The sequence below is a fragment of the Gossypium raimondii genome, chromosome 11 (assembly GCF_025698545.1).
Source record: "Gossypium raimondii isolate GPD5lz chromosome 11, ASM2569854v1, whole genome shotgun sequence".
Classification (NCBI taxonomy): Eukaryota; Viridiplantae; Streptophyta; class Magnoliopsida; order Malvales; family Malvaceae; genus Gossypium; species Gossypium raimondii.
In genome coordinates this window covers 37,995,189-38,013,092 of record NC_068575.1, presented here as the reverse complement: position 1 = coordinate 38,013,092, position 17,904 = coordinate 37,995,189, and the positions used below count along the sequence as shown (strand labels likewise).

The following is a 17,904-nucleotide window of genomic DNA, read 5'->3' as shown; positions in this document are numbered from 1 at the left end:
TTTTCCTTAATTGAAATAAGTAGAGACTGCTCAACTAGAACAATCTAAATTAGATGCCTACTTGTTTTTATCTAGTTGGGAAATTCTAATAAAATTAATGCTTTAGAAGGATGGGTGTGAATATTTTAAAGTAGAACGTTTTTGTCCAAAGTGGCTCGTGATATACTCATTATTCTTATCAATGTAGTGACTTTAGAGGCTAGTTTTAGTGCGAGAACTATCGTGCTTATTAGCACGTGAGATTGGTGTTGGCTTCTTCCTGGAATGTAGAAGAAGAAGAATGTTGGTTTATATATATGTTCTCATTATTTTTTTCTGTTTTTGCAACCTTTGCTGTATTTAATTTAAAATATTTTCCTTTTGCTTTATCTATATGGAAAGAGGAGAATTTAATTGAAACTGAGCTTAAATCTTTGGGAAAATTATAAAAATAACATTTTAATATTTTTTACCAAAATAATATGGGTTGATATTTATTTATCTATTTCAAACAATAAAAAAATTTAATTTTAGCGAGGCCTAAATCAGAAACCCTGTTGCCGATTTGGTCTTTGGAGTAACAAACGCTGTAGGGACCTATATTGTCCCTGCAGCGCATTTACCCGTCCACTTTCTGCAAAATGCCCCAACTAACCTTAATTAATGCCACCCTCCCCAAAATCACTATACAATATCTCCCCCACCCTAAACCCCACATACATAAAAAAAAATACCAACCATTCACTCCCAAAGAAACTCTCCCCACAATTCCGAAAATTCCCCAAAAAATTCCTCCTAAAATCTGAAAAATCTCCAAAAACAAAAAATCACATTTATGTGAGCTCCGTCAATTTAATTTAAATTAATTAGGTTGTTCTATTATTATAAGCAATATATTATTAAATTAATTATTATTTGTTTGAATTGCAGGGTTTAGGATTATTATAAAAAATTGTAAGCATATATGAACTCTAAATTTGTTATATAATATGTAAATTCTAGTTATTAATATGTTGATTGTGTAATTGATTGAATTATTGTGTAAAAATTGCATGCATGTTAGAAATATAGTTTATTTATTAGTTCAATGGTTTAGGTTTTTTTTTCATAAAGTAAGCAATTTTGTGAAATATGTTAAATATATCGTGAAATATTTGAAATTTAAGTATAAATAAATTTGCTGTGAAAATGTTGGATATTTTGTGAAATATGATGAATATTCATGTTGGAGTTGGGTATATTTTAATATATATTTGTAATTATTATAATAAATTAGATTAATATTTTTATTAGTATAATTTGATTGTTTACTTGTAATTTTTTATTTACTTAATTGTAAAGTATTTATTCTATTAGTAATATATTCGTAATTATTATAATAAATTAGATATTGATAATTTTATTAGTAAAATTATATTGTTTACTTGTAATTTGTTTGTTTACTTAAATGTAAATTTTTATTTTATTAATAATATATTTAATTTAAATATAAATATATTTGTTGTGAAATTTTTTAATATTTTGTGAAATATGTAGAGTAGGAATAACATTGTGTGAAAATTTGTTATATTTTTGTTTTTGCAGGTTTGAGGAAAATGGTATTATTTCAACTTACGAAAGTATTAGATTAAATATTGGAAATGGTAAAAATTACAAACTTGCCTTTAAACAACTTTATGATGTGTTCACTAACACCTATAATATAAATTGTGTGTAGGAAATGGATCGATCACTGGACAACAAGTTGCATCATGGTCATTTTGATGGCATTGACTTGAGGATTCAGGTATATATATACTTAGACGTAGTCAATTTCGGGTACACAGTGTTGATTCCAGGCATCCAAATCTATTTGGATATGATAAATGCATTTGTGGAGTAGTGGAGAAGGATTTAGGTGTACTTGTCGTAAAGCCAAGTCTCGTTTATTTAGACAAATGGCTTGCAATGCGAAAATGCTATCACACAAAGAGGGAATGTCCAAAACAAAGGAATGATTTAATCGTCCTGGTCATAAGTGTTGAGGGTGTGTAGGTTGAGAATCGTACTCAAAACATACTCCTGTGTAGCAGTAAACCAAAACTACAACTCATTGTAAGAATCGTCCCAGCCACCATATAGCTCTATCATTACTAGTTGTTTACCATCCCATGCTTTACGATACGACATATTGTACCCATATCTTGGCTACAACTTGAAAACTAAGACAGCAACAGGGATGATTGGCTTAGCTTCAACCAACAATTTGATGCATCTGCATATTAATTTTACATTGAGCTTACGATGGTCCTAAGTCATTTCGCAATAGTACAAGTGTGGGGCTCTTCATACTTTCTAATCTCCTAAAGTTTTGATCGCATTATAAAGACATCACACACCCTTCACTTGTAACCATCGTCAACACGCAAGCACTCACCAATGTATAATGTCGAATTCGATATAGTGATTTTGTAAACAATTAATACCTTTAGGCTATAATGCTTAATGGTAGAAACGCATGCTTCTTTATTTGGAATCTTTAAACCTATACATAGCTCCTCTAATTCTTCATATGGTTGTAAGATATGACTAGGAACGATGTCAGGGTATTTAGGGAACTCATGAGCAGGGACTACATCTAGGTTGACGCTTGATCTGCCATAATTTATTATGGAAAATTAAGTTTTTTTCACTACTTAAAGAGCTTGTATTCAAGTGATTTTATGTCTTTTATGATTATTTTAAAAATGATTTAGTTTTAAGTTTAGATTGAATTAATTGAGCTTTTATGTTGTTTTATGACCTTTTAGGCTGATTTAGGCCTAAGGAGGAACTAACAAGTTAACTAAGTGTGCAGGATAACAACCTAAGCAAATGAGCCAGTGGACTGCCATGAATGTCGCAACATTCAAAGGGAAAGTTGTGACATTGAAGCAAGTTTAACACTTAGCCAATTTTCCAACCCAAATCTATGAGGTAAGCTACTGGAGACAAAGTTGCGACACCAAATTGGCAAAGTATCGATACGATATCAATACCTTTTTGCAAAGTATCGATAAATTTTTAAATGGCATCGATTTTGACACTTTTTCTTGATACAATTTTTAGTATCGATAAGAAATTAACATTATGCTATTTTGAGGTATTCATTAAGTACCGATCCAATATCGATACCTTTTACTTGGTTCGATAATTTTATCCTGGTATCAATTTTATCAATTTTAATAGTCATTGAATCAATGCATTAAATGCTAAAATTATCGATACTTTTCCTAATGGTATTGATACATTTTGTTGTAAGTGAATTAAATGCACTGGTATTTTCATCCCAACAACTTTATTAACTTTCACAACAACCCAAACTGTTGTAAATGAATTAGAGGATATAAATACTAGCTTCCAAAGGTCCTACAACAAGAAGAAAGTATATTCGAGCAAAAAGATCAATCAAACAACCTTTGTGCCAAATATTTCAATAATTTTCTTTCATACACTTGTGAGCTTCATTGCTATTCTATCAGTTCAAGTGTTTTTCTTTGTAATTGAGCTTAATTTGCAAGCACTTTGATCTTGTAAGGATTATTTCATTGTTTTCTTATTTGTATCTCTTTGAGAAGGGTTTGTGTCTTAAGGTTTGAGTAGAAACCTTAAGGGAGTTTGTAAGGTTAAACCTTGTCCTTAAATATTATCAAATTAGTGAATTTGGAAAAATCCTTTGTGGTGGAAAGCTAAGGTAGTGGAGTAGGCAATTGGGGCTGAACCACTCTAAATTCTTGTGTCAAAATTTTCTATCCTTATTCTCTAGCTTCCACAAATTTTTAAAAGTCAATTCACCCCCTCTTGGCAAATTTGGTTTGATTATTTGAGCTAAAAAAATAACAAGAATAATAAATATGCAATTTTATCTAATTGTTCTAGTGTTTCATATTTGTTAGGTTATTCCCTATTTAATATTTAACATAAACTCATTTTCATCATATGTTGGTCTTTGATTAAGTTCATATTCATCTTCATCTTTATCTAGATCCGTATAATTAATATTCTCAACATCTCTTTCTATGTACTCTTCGAAGTATAGATCATCTCAAACTCACCTATGAATGAAGTTATGCAGTATGCAACATACTAGTACGATCCAACCTTTTTTTATGCTACATTAAGATGATGTTATTAATATGAGAAATATTTTTCTAGAACAACAAATATCTTTTCAACCACATTTTGCCTTGAATGTCTCAAATTAAGGAGTTCGCAAGCCATCTCTAGTCTTGTGTTTAGCTCCATTCTCTCAAATGATATTATTCCCCCACAATATGATGTAGGTCTCTAGTGCTTGTGTTTAACTCCATTATCTCAAATGGTATTATACCCCCGCGATATGATGTAGGTAAACCTTTTGCATTTGAATAATTAGTATTTACCATATAATATTTGGGTGCATGGTGCAAATAGTCTATAGCTTTAATGTAACAACCCGTTTTTAGTGGTGTTGGAAACGGTGATTTCGGGATCTCGATTTCAGTTAGTGAGTTAGTAGTTATTATTTATTTATTATTTACAGAATTAGTACGAGATCGTATAAAAATTTGGTATGTTAATTTTACTGTTTAGTTAATTAATTAAGTAAAAAAGACAAAATTATAAAAGTTATGAAAGTTAAGAGTCATTAGTTAGAAGGGTTAAATGATAATTAATTTTTGAGTTAGTGGGTTTAGTTGATAATTAAACCACCTATATAACTAATGGACGATAATGACCATTGGTTGTTTAATTTCTAAGGTTTAAACTTAAGGATAAAATAATAAATAAATTAATAAAATAACATAAACAAAGATAATGAGTGATCATCTTCTTCCTTCAAACACTTTCAATTGAAACCACCATAGAAAGAAGCTTGGGAGAGTTGGTTCATGTTCTTGTTTTGCATTTAAGTGATTTTGGTTTCTGATTTTGTTAATTTTTGAATTTTCATGATCGTTGAAGCTTAATTCATTCAACCCATATGTCATTTTGTAAAATTTTGAAGAGTTTGTGAGTTTATCATGTATGAATTTAGATGTGTTGCTGTTTGTGAATGAATTTATAAGTTTGAGGATGATTCTAGATGGCTTTGTGACGTAGTTGTTGGTTTTGAAGTTAAGGGCTTAATTGTTATAATTTTGAAATTTCAAGGGTTTCTAGCTAATATCTAGTTATTTAGGGGCTATTAAAGATTTTGTAAAAGTTCTTCTAATCCAATTCGTTTAAATTTAGAAGTTAAAGATTAAAAACTAATTTTCATAGAATGTAAAAGCTTGGGGATAATTGCATAAAATGCCCTTAATTAGTGAATTGTAGAATTTTATGTTATAAGATGTTTTAAAGTGTTTAATTGAATTGATTGAGTTAAATTATTATAATTAGATCAAGAAACGAGTATCAGTAGATAAATGCGGAAAGGAAAAATCAGTTGAGTAATTATTGTCGAATAACAGTCGCCACTGCACAAGTAAGTTCGTATTATAATTATTCCTATGTTTTTAATGATTTCAACTTGTTACACATTTTATTATAATTATATTTAATTTTATTATTATCTATTGATTGATTAGAAAATAAATAGTAAATGAATAAACTAGGTACGAGATGTACTTTATTTAGCAGGCCTTGAGTCGGTGATTATTTAGTAGGCCTTGAGCCGGCGTTTATTTAGCAGGTCTTGAGCCGGTGATTATTTAGTAGGCCTTGAGTTGATTTTTATTTAGCAGGCCTTGAGTCGGTTTTTATTTAGCAGGCCTTGAGCTAGTGTTTATTTAGCAGGCTTTGAACCGATGATTATTTAGTAGGCTTTGAGCTAGTGATTAGTTAGCAGGTACTATGTACTTGTGATATAGATTGTATCAATGGCTTGAGATCTTGCATGTGTTGCGATACTTTGAAGTTTGTGTGAGCAGCATCGTGAATCGATTAAAGTTCTAAAGTTAACTCGAATAAGTATTATTATTTTGACTATCTGGAATGAGATGTTATTATAACGATGATTTGGTTTATAATCGTTTATCATGTGGTATCTTAATGATATAAAGTATCTCGGTTTAAATGTTTTGAAAAGCTGAAATGAAGGTATATGAGTAAGAATTTTTAGTTACATACTTTGTATGTTTTATAATTAAGTAAAATGTATGTGATCTTTGCTTACGAACTTACTAAGCTATATGAAAAGTTACTTTTTTTTTGTTGTATTTCCTTGTAGGTTGTCAAGCTTTTGCTGTTGATTGGAAGGTTTGGAGATCACACTATCTGGTATTTTCGTTAGTTGTTTGTTAATTTTGGTCTGGTTATAAATGTCATATATATAGGATGATGTTTTGTTAAGGTTGTGAATGTCTTGGTATTTTGATTGTAAATGTCTTAAGGTGTAAGGTTAATATATTTTTTTCATAAAGATGACCTTTTGGTAATGTATGTTAAAGTCATTTTTGTAATGGTACTTAGGTTGGCATATGATGTCAAGCTTTATTGATAATGTTGTTGGTTCATGAAACCTAAATAGATGAAATGAATGGATTTGAGAACTTTGTATGCAAACTAATTTGGTTTAAAATGTGATTTTTGGATTGGTAATTGAATTGTGGTGTCATTAAGGGCACATTAGTTTGGTTGTTAGGTTGTATGCTTTATTGTGTTTTGGACTTATTTGAATGCATTTGAAGGTAAAAAATTGAGTGGTTTTAGGTTTGGTTTGTTACCCAAGTAATATGTGAAAGTTTCCTTGATTTTAAAGTCATTTTTAGGTACACAAGGCCTAGGACATGGGATATCACATAGCCATGTGTCACACACGATCTACTCACACGGTCGCGTGTCTTGTTATCTTTCATTGTAGGTTGGTTAACACGGGCACAGTGAGATACACAGCCTGGGGACATGGCTGTGTGGCCCTGACAAACACGGGCACAGAGAATTATACAGCCTGAGGACATACCCATGTGACCCTGAAGAACACAGGCATAGTGAGTTACACGGTTTGAGCACATGGGCGTGTAGGGTAGCCACATGGCCATGTTTGGGGCGACACGAGCTGGCCTTTTTCATATAACTTGGCCACACGGCCGTGTGACCCCTGTTTTCACTTTTCACTTCAAAATTTCGTTAAAGTTTCAATTTAACCCAGATTTGATCCTGGTTTGTTTTAAATGTTTTACAAGCTCGATTTAGGTTTCAAATTGTTTGAAAAGCATGAAAAATGATTGATGATGGATTATTTTGATTATGTTTGTTTTAAATTATAAACTATGTTAAAGTTTGATAGTTGTAATATCTTATAACTCGAGACGGTGACTAAACTGGGTATAGGTGTTACATTTAATCATAAAACTTATATAAACTTAATTTAGAAAAAGGCTTATGCTAAGTTATAACCCTTTTATAATATGTAAATTAAGTAAAAATAATATAAAATTTATAATATATAACCTTTATAAAAAAGTTTTTATAAAGTGTCAAATAACTCTTATAACACTTCTTATAAATAATAATTTTTTGTTATAACTTTAAAAATTACTTTTAAAAAAAATAAGTTGTGATAAAAATTGTAACACTTCTTTTTACGAATAAGTATATTATTTTTATAATATATAACATTAATGCATAAATAAGTTATGTCCATACTTTTTATAAATAAATATAGGGTAAAGTACACCAACAATCACTCAACTTTCAACTCAGTCACTCAACTTTCAAAAAATAATAAATCAGTCACTAACGTTATCGAAAAGTGACAAATTAGTCATCCACTAACATTTTCCATTATAGGTCTAACAGGACAGGTGACATGGCCAATTAACTAGCTGATGTGGCTTAACTCGGTGACAAGAAACAAGAAAAACCATCAGAGATCCGAACTTTTCCTTCCTCACTGTTTATTCACCCTTTACAACTTCCCGTCGCTTAACTTGGTGAAGAAGACTTCCAATCGATCTGTAAATTTCCTTAATGATTTTATAGATTTCCTTAACGATGTTTCGTCTGTGAATCAACCTCAATTTTATAGGTTTTCTTAACGATTTCTAGATCTAGGGTTAGGTTCTATTAGGAATTAGGAATTGAGAATTGGGGCTTTTATAGATTTGCTCTCTCTGTTTTTGGGTTGAGTCATTACAATTAGTTGAAAAATGGTGGAGATGAAGAGGCAGGGACCCTGGTTATTACAAGAGAAGAGGGCCTAAACTTCTTTATTTCCTTTTACTTTTTCTTCTTTCTTTTGCCTTTATATTGGCTCATCATTTCTTTAGCTTTTCTTTTGCTTTATCTAATCTCTCTAAGCTCTTTTTCTTCCTTTCGTAGGTTTCAATTAATTGCCTCTACTTTTTTTTTTTTTTGCTCTCTGTTTATGCATCTTGACTTCTTTTACATGTTTTTTAGTAGATTCTTTTGTTGTACAAAATGACAACCTTGCTAGTGATAGGATGTAAATGCTCCTCTTTGTTCTTCAATCTCTAATGGTTAGTAGTTAGTACTATTTTTTTTTCTTTCTTTTGCACCTTCTTGGTATAACCGAACAACCTTTCATATCAAGAAATTGGCTTCTTTTCTTCTTCTTCTTCTACTACCCAACTAGGGTTCTTAAATGGGTCTGCTTAAATGACAAAAAATCCCTCCAACGTGGTCGGTTAAATGACAGGTCACTTTTCCGTTACGTCTGGAACATAAAATGGTTAGTAGGACTGATTTGTTATTTTTTTGAAAGTTGAGTGACTGAGTTGAAAGTTGAGTGGCTATTGGTGTACTTTACTCATAAATATATTATAATACTGTTATAACATGTAATTATTTTTTATAATAAACTTTTTGGCCATAACTTTAAAAAAATAGGATTTAAATAATATAAAATTTAGTTATAACTTTATAAAATACACATAAATTATTTTTATAATATAGTTTATAATATAATAAATCTTTGGCTATAACAATCTCAAACAATCATATGTGTCCATGCTTATAATATAAAGAAATTATAACTTAAACTTGTATACCAAATATTTTTTAAAAATTGAATTTGGCTGTAATTGCCTGCCTAATTACTGTCATTCTCACCCTCCCCCTAAAAATTGGAAAGCGTAATTGGAGTGTTCTAATTGCACCTAATTCAATGAAATCCGCTAATTACAATGGTTATCTAAACATGCCACAATTATGTAATTACAAATAATTACACCCAAATTCAATTATTAAATCACTTTCTAAACACTCTCGTAATTTGTAAGATAAAATGGTAGAATTGGATAAGCTAATTTTGGAGTTATTATGCTATTCAGGGTCACATAACATATTCCCTTCTATTGTTGTTTTTAAGGCATATGAGCATTACATCATTCTTGAACTATTGGAGTAACATTGTGATGTTTTTGTGTTTTAATTTTAAATCATTTAATAAACAAATGTTGTATTCGATTAAACTTTCTATGGACTAATGTTATATTTAATTAGACTTTTTGGGTTTAGTTATTAAAAGTGATTTTATTGTTATTATTTTGTTATTATAAAATTAATAATTCATTTTTAATTGAGCTCCAACTTAAATAAGAATAAGTTTAATTTAGTTTCGGTTTAAAATTAAGTACGAAAATTGATAAACGAGTTTAATCGAGTTTGAGTTAAAATTCGAGTAATTCAATTATATCTTGAACCAAACTTGAGCTTAAAATAAATGTTCGTTCGATTCAATAAACTTTTGAGTGATTCAAGATTATATCTTGAACCAAACTCGAGTTTAATCAAATTTAAGCTTTAAATTTTGAGTCAAATTTGAACTTGAGCTTGCCAATATTCAAATTTCATTCAGTTCAATTATATACCCCTAATGCAACCACAAAAATTTTAGCATAATGAGTTTTTTGGCCATTCAAACTTTACTAAAAAAAATTATTTTAGTTCTTCATTTAATTTTTTGCCTCTTTTAACCCTTAAGCTTGTATTATTTGTTAAATTACCTTAAAATGAAAGGAAAACTTAACGATGTGGCATCTACATATATGCTACGTTAGCAATAATTAATTTTAAAATTAAAATATTTTTATAATTTTAATATTTTTATATTTAAAAGGTAATTAATTATTAACATAATATTTACATGGCAATCCATATAAACAAAATTAACAAATGTTAACTTTTCATATATTTTGAAAGTGATATGATAAATAATACATGTTTAAGAGTTAAAAAAATTAAAATAATAACTAAAATAACTTTTTATAAAGTTAAAGGACGAAATAAATTATTATCTCAAAATTTTATTGGAAAAACCCACCTGTCCCTACTTTAAAACCCTATATTCAAACTAAAAAAGAAAATTGCCCGTTTCTACAAAGACGAACAACTGGAGACCATTCCTTAAGAAAAAGAGAGGTGAGCAGAGAAATTGGAAAATTTTGGGCTAGTGGTGGGACCGTATTTAAGGTATCTAGAAAGCAGGTTTGGAAGGGGCAAGAAGTAAATGAAGACCTAGTAAAAGATTCTGTTTAGCTTTGAATGGCGTGAACATAACATTGTCATAAAGTCACATAGGGAGTTGAACGAATTGAATCTCCTAGTTTACCACTCAGTCCAACGTAGTTGCAGCATCACCACTTTCCGCCATTAATTTATTACGTTTTTCCATAGTCGTCTTATAACACCCTAAATCCGGTCTAAACGTATTCGACGCTGGAATAAGGTACGAGGCATTATTAGAAGACATACATTTGTATACGTATTAAATTGAGTTACAAAAATTTCATCCGAATTAAAACTTTTTAATTAGTAATGTGCTTTTATAATTCTTTACAAAATATCCTCGAAATATTATATTCATAACAAATAGAGCCTACGAAACCCTATATTTACTCATGTAATTCAAAGCTTCATTTCCATTTCATTCAATTCACAATTTCTCATGTTCACAATTCAAATCAATTTCTCAATCCAATATATATATTTCAATCATCTAAGAATATAATTCAAGTTACACAAACTTACCAGGCTAAATTGCAGAAATACCAAAATTCAAGGACATTTTGGTAATTTTTATTTTCCTCAATTTCCACCAAATATTGATATAAATTAATATTTCATTCAATTTATTAATTTAAATAATAAAACAATTCATTTCATGCAATTTGGTCACTTTTTGACATTTTTACCAATTTACCCTTAAAATATTACTTTTATTCAATTTAGTCCTTGAACCTAAAACATGCAAATTGGCCATTTTAATGAGAACTCATTCTAGTTGAATAATCATTTATTTTCCTCCTCCTCCTCTCCATTCCACATCCTTAATGTATAATATGCTTATATGTATCATTATCTATAATTTCACCATTTATTTATATATTAATTCAAAGCTATCCACTTGAGTCATAGCTACTAAATTATTTATATCTTGAGCTACGAAACTCCAAATTAAGATCCAATAAATTCCTATGAAACTAGGCTCACATATCTTCTTACCATAAGATTTTCAGAATTTTTGGTTTAGCCAATATGTACAGTTTATTCTTTAAAGTTCCCCTGTTTCACTGTTTGACAGTTCCGACCCCTCTTCATTAAAAATTAAGTATCTCTTTGTAAAGAATTTGGATGATGTTTCCGTTTATTTATATTGAAAATAGACTCATTAAGGATTTTAAAAATATAAATTGAAGTCTCTAATTATTTTTATTCAATTTTTGATGATTTTCCCAAGTCAGAATAGGGGAACCCGAATTCATCCTGAACTTGTCTCACAAAATTTATTATATCTAATGATTTACAATTCCATTACTTACACCGTTTCTTCTATGAGAAACTATACTTAATAAGATTTAATTTCATATTTTTTCATCCTCTAATTCGATTTCTACAATTTATGGTAAGTTTTCAAAGTTAACCTCTCTGTCATTGCTCAAAACTATTTTAGTGCAAGATGTTGATTACTAAGTTTATAACTCCTAATTCCCTTTCTCTATAATATTTCCCTCATTTTCACTTATTTCCTTCACTAATATATCAAGAACATAAGACTTTATTTAAGAAAACTCTACTATAACATCATTTCCATGCTTTTTCAACAATAACAAACTTAAAAATATATTGAAATCTTGATGTTCTTACCTTGTGCTATTGATTTTCTCTCTCATCCATCTTCTATTTCTTGAATCTAACTTGACATTCTAGCTCCCCATTGTCTCCTTATTATTTTTCTCTCTTGGAAGCTATGAAAATTCTTTTAATTTCTAGGTGAAAATAGTGAATTTTTGGTGAAAGGACCAAATTGTAAAGAAAGCAAAATTTTCTTTCTTCTCTTCTCTTCTAACGTTGGTTGCATGGAAAGATGATAATTTTTTCATCATTTTCCTCCCTTTTATATTAATCATTTAATAATAAAATAATACTAAAATCTTAATAAAATATTAATTAAATAACATTTAATTAATTAATTAATTAAAATATCACAAACATCATTATTACCTTTTAGAATTCTCTCTCTCTCTATTTGACCATTTTTCCCTTTATAATCTTTTGAAATTCCATCCTTGAGTCATCACTTAATTTGGTAAAATTGCAATTTAGTCCCTCAAAATTCTTCACCTTTTCAATTTGGTCCTAATTCATCCATTTTTCTTAGTTTCTAGATTATTCCACCCTTAAAATATTTACACTATTGGTCCTTCAACTTTTTTATATTTACACTTTAACGCCTCAAATTTTGAGTATTTACTCTTGGGCAACAAAACTTTTCTCACTTTTGTAATTTAATCCTTTCTTGAATTAATATGTCATAATATACTTCCCAATGTTGACATAACTCAATATTACCCTTTTATCACTTTATTTCCTTATTTTACTATATCAATGATATTATCTTACTTTCTTACTGTAGTAATTTTCGGAGTTTTACATGCCTGCTTGAAAGGGATGGAAGTTTAATAAATGTCACTTACATATGTTTTTCTTCTACGACTATTTTACCCATTTGACCCCAAAAAAATTAGTATTTATAAAAATGACATTGGTTAAAAAATATTCACCAAAATGACTTGAAATGAACAGTAAAATTGGGTTATGGGAAACAGATGGCCGGCACCACTTTTTTCTATTAAAAAAATAATTTTTGGGGTTTTAGACACTAGGTGGCCGGCACCATGTATTTTTTTAATTTTTTTTGAGGTGCTTGCATATTGATGGCCGCACCCCTTTATCTGATTAAAAAATATATTTTAATCAGCCGGCCATCTAATTCAAAACCCCAAAAATTATTTTTTAATAGAAAAAAAAGTGGTGCCGGCCATCTATTTCCCATAACTCAATTTTACTGTTCATTTCAAGTCATTTTAGTGAATATTTTTGAACCAATGTCATTTTTATAATTTTTTTTAAGTCAAATGGGTAAAATAGCCTCCTTCTACATCTTCAACTACTCTTACCCAGCAACTCAAATTTGCTCATATACATTTCCTCAATTTATTATAAATTTTTTTAATATATCATTTTAAAATTAATTGTAGAATATAATAAAATTATTTTAATTTTTAAAAAGAATTATTTTGCATGTATATCCTTATTTTTAAAAAATATTTCAGTCAAAATTTAAGTATAAGTTTTAAAGGACAATATGATGTTAAAAAAACTATATAAAAGATAACTTAAGTAGCTCTTAATTACTTATAATGTTCCACACTTTTTTTATAAAAAATTATCCTTTGCTATTTTTTAATTATGGATTATTAAATAAGTTTAAAAAATCAAATCACAGGAAATATTAATTTCAATTAATTCAATTTGGTTTAAAATTTGAATGTTTAATATTACTATCAAAAATGCTTTTGAGAAATAAAATGTCCATTTTAGACATGTTATTATCAAGTAACAAATATATATTTAAATAATATTTAAATTAGTTAATATTATTATATTTTAGTAAAATATAAAAAATTATTATAACTTGTTGTTAATATTTTAATATATGAAATATAAATTTTAAATATTTTTAAGCAATAAATATTAATTATTTATAAAATTTAATTAGAATATATAAACTATATTTTAAATATTTAAATATAACCATTAAATATTTATAATTAGTATTTTAAAAAATATTTTTTATTTTTAATTAATAATTTTAACACATTTGTAATTAAGCACAAAAAAATACTATGTTATTGGAGGAGTAAAAAGTAATTAAGCACTAAAAGTAGAAAATCTAAAAAATTTAGCTTCTACTTTTCAAGAGTACTTTTAAAAATTACTTCTAAAAAACTAAAAATTTCAGCAAAAAAAAAACAGTTTGTTTAACATAATTTTTCTTTCAAAAGTGTTTTTGAAATCAAAAATATTTTTTTTAAGCTCTGCAGAACTTATTAAGTCAATTTTAACCTACTTTTGTTTACGCTGTATTATTCATGGGGTCAAAAGGGAAGTCATGTAGCGAGCCCTAAAGTCTTCCGTATGGTGCATCAATCAATAATCAACTGTCACGTGTCTACCTCACCCAAAAGTTAAACTCATTTCTGGCCATCCGACCAACATCATCATCTATCAGCAATAAACATGTAATGTATTGTTGCCTCATACTGACAAAGTGCCAAATCTTGGTTCTTCTTATTCTAGCTAATATATATATTTAATCTTCAAGAGAACAAACTGTTGAGAATCTCTTCAAAAGAAAAAAAAGAAAGAAAAAATTGTATGCATAGTAAATTCCTACGGAGGGGGGGAAGTATTTAAGATGACAACAAAAACCAAGCAGGGAAGTGAGCAGTTGCTTCAATTTGGCACCCATGGAAGTGACAAAAACAACTATGTACAGCAACCTTGGATGAGCATATTATTTCAAATTCCCATTTTCTTCTCGTCACTGGTCGTCCAACAGGATTTAATCTATGTCACATTCATATTTTTTGTTCATTCACATGATGGGGGAAAGGAAACTAATCATCAGCTTCATCGACATTGAGCGAGAAGATATCAACAGGGGCACTAGTGCAGTCGATAAAATCGTCCTCCTTGAATCTACCATTTGAAGAACTCAACGGATGATCCAAGTATATGACTATAACGGTGATATCATCGTGGAAATGGCGTCTTACTCCTTTTTCAATCCTTTTAATATCGTCGTATCTCATTTCTCTTTTCTTTGCTGCCTCCTGAACCGCAGCTCGTACCAGTCGCCTTGCTATTCCCTATTGATATGAGACCGTATTTATTAAACATCGAAAGTGACAAATAATGTAAGAAGTCATAAAACGAGAAGGACATGAAACTATTTTATTAGGATGGGGAGCCTTACAACTCTAGGACTTTTCAGAACAATCTCACAAGCTACTTGATCACTTAATTGCTCCCAAAGCCCATCAGATGCAAAAATCAAGAACAGATCCTGAGGTTTCAACTTCCGACTTAATATAGATGGTTCTGCAGTCATTACAGGCCTTTTCAAAGGAATCGGTAAACCGAACTGCTGAATGAACTCAGGTTTCTTCAGATACATATCTCCGATGGACCTCGAGACCTGAAAGAGACGTAAAAGTTTTAGACAAAAGCCTTCTTATAAATCACATGCTGCAAATTTCCAGAAATGAAGTAATCACATTTACAGATCATAAAGTTGTAGTGAAGTAAGAGATACCAAGTGACTCATTTAAGTCTACGAGAATGGTCCCGAAACTGAAATCTTTTTGGTATTCAGTTTATTTGTGACACATGGCGTATACCAAAATCTCAGCAAGGTTGAGGCATTGCAGTCACAAGCAACACGTATTGGATATAAATGTTCATCCACCACTTATCATATGCATTCCGGGTTCTGATTCATATATCACTTTATCCACTTTTGTATTCATTACATCTACTAATATATTCCGTTTTGGGCACAAAGGGGGTCGCAATCCGGGACAGACGGATGAGTTGTAACGCTCGGATTTGAACCCAACCAACTAGATAGTTAGATGAACCAACTTAGTTAAACCATGAAATCTCACCCAATCATCTTTTTACTTTCTTGGAACAACTATAGTAAAAAATACTCACATTATTTCGAAAGAAATACTCACATTTGACATATCATAATATTCAAAGAAACAGTTAAAACTACATGATATGAACAATAGGCTAAGAAAGCATAAACAGTTGGTAATATAAGAGAGGCCATTGGAACCTCACAAAGGATCAAGGTCTTCATATCTGCAAAACATGCCTCAATAATGCTAGCTCAAAAGGTTTATTTCTTCTTTTTAAGAAAGGGTGTTCACCCCAATCTTAATTGGTATTTGGAGACATAACCTAAAGAGTTAGAAGCCAAGGAACTGGCCATTTGGATTGCAATTTACTGAAGAGAACCTAAAATTTCACCTGGCTAACATTAAGCAGATCAAAAGCTCATCAAGCTGCAGGGTCAAACACTAATCAAAAATAGTCCAACATTGCAATTGCTATTGTTACTTTACGGTATTAACTATCAAAACACCGAGGCCGTTGACTAGAGAAACAGAGGGGAATTCGAGAATTTGGTACCTGAATTATGCCCTTTATCCGCCAAACTCCATGGTTATACACCACAACATGAGAATCATCGGGGTGGAGCGCCACAACCTCCTTCCTCACCTCTTCAACGGCGACATTATGATCGGTTGATAACCGTTCGGCCACCACTTGATTATTAGGTCCATTTGGAGACACTCTCCGGCCAAGAACCGCCCTTGAGTCACCAAGATTAGCCACATATAAAACATCGTTTGCAATTGCCCCAACAAGACAACAGGAACCAACAGAAGCGATTTGTGGCCTGGCTGGCCACGATCGTTTCACTAAGTGCAGAAACTCCTCCTCAGTAGCATCAAAGGCTTTCTTTATTACTTCTGCCGATAACCCCCCATGCTCTGATGCAAACTCTGCCACAATTGAACCAACCAAAAGCAAAAAACAAAATGAATCTCTATTTCTGCTGTATATAAATTGATCAAAGGCCAAGGTTCGTTTACTTGTATGATTGTACCTTCAAGGTTGAAAAAGAAACCCAAGAAAGAAGAACTTACTATGAAGAAAAGGGAACAAATGTTGAGTGATGAAACGGGAAGCCTCAGGTCCACCATGGCCGTCGTAGACGCCGACGTAAGTGGCGGAAGGGGAAGTAAACACCTGACCTTGATCTTCCAAAGAGGAATTGGCTTGAACAACTGCTATGGAATAGTCCCCAGAAACGTAGGGCTTCAAATCCATATGCCATAAGAGCTCATCGCCTCCACCTCCACCTCCTCCAAAGCACATCTCTAATGGCCTTGTGCACATCTCCAACATCCTCTCTGACTCAACTTGGACCTTCTTTGAGAAACAAGAAAAGTTGTACAAGGAATCTCTAAATAAAAACAATGGGATTTCTTTGGGGAAAGAAAACAGCAGTGGATATTTCCAGGAAGTGGAGTTGTGAAATGTATGATAAAAATGAGATCATAGTATTTTGTGTTTCTTTTTCCTTTATGTTATAAGTGTAATGGGAGTTCGAAACAGGACAGAAGGACGGTTGAAATTTGGAAGGGTTCAAAGTAAACGGTTAATCAAATAAGAGAAAAAGAAAAGTGGGGATTGACGTATTTGTTGGGAGAACTTATCCAGTGGATGTCAGCTACACAGAATCCAATTCCTTTACAAACTAACGCGTTGCCTCCAAATCTATCTTCTGCTTTCTTTCTTTAGTTTCACACTCCCATGAATCCCATGTTTTTTTATGCTTTTCTTTTGCCCCACCTATTCCTCTCCCCACTTTTCGACTTCATCAATACTATATTTATTTTCTATGAATTTGTTGGTCTTCCAATACTGTTTTTTCCGTTGTTTTATTTGGACGTTATATGAATATACCTTCACCCTTAACTTAATTACAGCTAATCTTACAAGTCCATCAAATAACAATTTAGTTAAAATATATCACTAAATATTTTTTGAAAATTTCAT

At 30.5% G+C, this 17,904-nt stretch overlaps 1 protein-coding gene across 1 annotated transcript; it reads right to left on the bottom strand.

Moving 5' to 3' along the window:
* Window positions 1-14,537: 14,537 nt before the first annotated feature.
* LOC105803995 (probable protein phosphatase 2C 63) lies at window positions 14,538-17,668 on the bottom strand. The gene is made up of 4 exons (XM_012636470.2): window positions 16,989-17,668; window positions 16,468-16,844; window positions 15,245-15,466; window positions 14,538-15,137 (listed from the first exon to the last, which is right to left on the bottom strand). The coding sequence occupies exons 1-4, from the start codon at window positions 17,248-17,250 to the stop codon at window positions 14,886-14,888; spliced, it is 1,113 nt and encodes a 370-aa protein (XP_012491924.1). The 5' UTR covers window positions 17,251-17,668; the 3' UTR covers window positions 14,538-14,885.
* Window positions 17,669-17,904: the final 236 nt, after the last annotated feature.

What these genes read in the sequence shown, in the direction of transcription:
- LOC105803995 (XM_012636470.2), bottom strand. Translation starts at nt 17,250, where the DNA reads ATGTTGGAGATGTGCACAAGGCCATTAGAGATGTGCTTTGGAGGAGGT. An exon ending in TTTGTTCCCTTTTCTTCATA is followed by an intron (nt 16,845 to 16,988) that starts GTAAGTTCTTCT and finishes CAATTGTGGCAG; the next exon opens with AGTTTGCATCAGAGCATGGG. An exon ending in TTCTGAAAAGTCCTAGAGTT is followed by an intron (nt 15,138 to 15,244) that starts GTAAGGCTCCCC and finishes TCATATCAATAG; the next exon opens with GGAATAGCAAGGCGACTGGT.